Raw genomic sequence first — 763 nt, forward strand, 5'->3', positions numbered from 1 at the left:
GGACCTCCAGAGTCTCCCTGGAAATACATACACAGTATGCAGTCATTGCTTCAGCAGTGAATCAATTATCATTGTTGACCAACATTTCTTTATCCTTGTTATGTTACTTAAATGTTCATACCTCACCCGGTCCAGTCTCTCCCTCAGAGCAGTACAAGTTTTCCTTAGCACACTGCTCATCATCAATGAGTGTTACATTGGCTTCCATGAGTACAAGAGACATATATTTTATTTCCCTGTTTGTACGTCCCCAGCCAGAGATGCTACATGATTTTGGCAGAGAGTCATCACCTCCATCTGCGAGAGCAATGGGTTTCACTTTTTCACTGAAAGTTGCCTTGGAGCTCAACTTGAGGAACAGAAAAAATATATATGTTTAAAAGATATAAATATCAGTGTTTACAATATTTTAGTGCTCCTATTGGTTAATGCATCCAATAAAGTATTTGAAAGTAACAATATGTGAAAAAATGACAAAAATATATATTTTTTATTTTACCTTAAGAAGCATTATGTCATTTTTTAAATTGTCAGTTTCATTGTAGTTTTCATGTGGAAATGCTTGTTCCACATCTATATGCTGTACTCCATTACTTTCATGAAACCTGTGAAGTCCCAGAAAGACTGTGTACCGCCTGAAATGAAATTCATAAAATAATAATATTAAAAGACTATGAGATACTTGAATTTATGTCACAATTCATGAAGCTACCATGAAACATATTTTCCAAATAGATATCAATTATATGTGCATTTTAAATTA

At 33.8% G+C, this 763-nt stretch overlaps 1 protein-coding gene across 1 annotated transcript; it reads right to left on the reverse strand.

The window, feature by feature from the left end:
- Nucleotides 1-121: 121 nt before the first annotated feature.
- Nucleotides 122-635, reverse strand: si:ch211-212d10.1 (granzyme G; the record flags this gene model as incomplete). Its single annotated transcript, XM_035653691.1, is given in 2 exon segments — nt 122-349; nt 500-635. Coding segments are annotated over 2 exon segments (364 nt in total), but the record flags the coding sequence as incomplete, so codon positions are not given.
- Nucleotides 636-763: the final 128 nt, after the last annotated feature.

The sequence above is a fragment of the Morone saxatilis genome, unplaced genomic scaffold (assembly GCF_004916995.1).
Source record: "Morone saxatilis isolate NCDOM2014 unplaced genomic scaffold, NCSU_SB_2.0 Contig12, whole genome shotgun sequence".
NCBI lineage: Eukaryota > Metazoa > Chordata > Actinopteri > Moronidae > Morone > Morone saxatilis.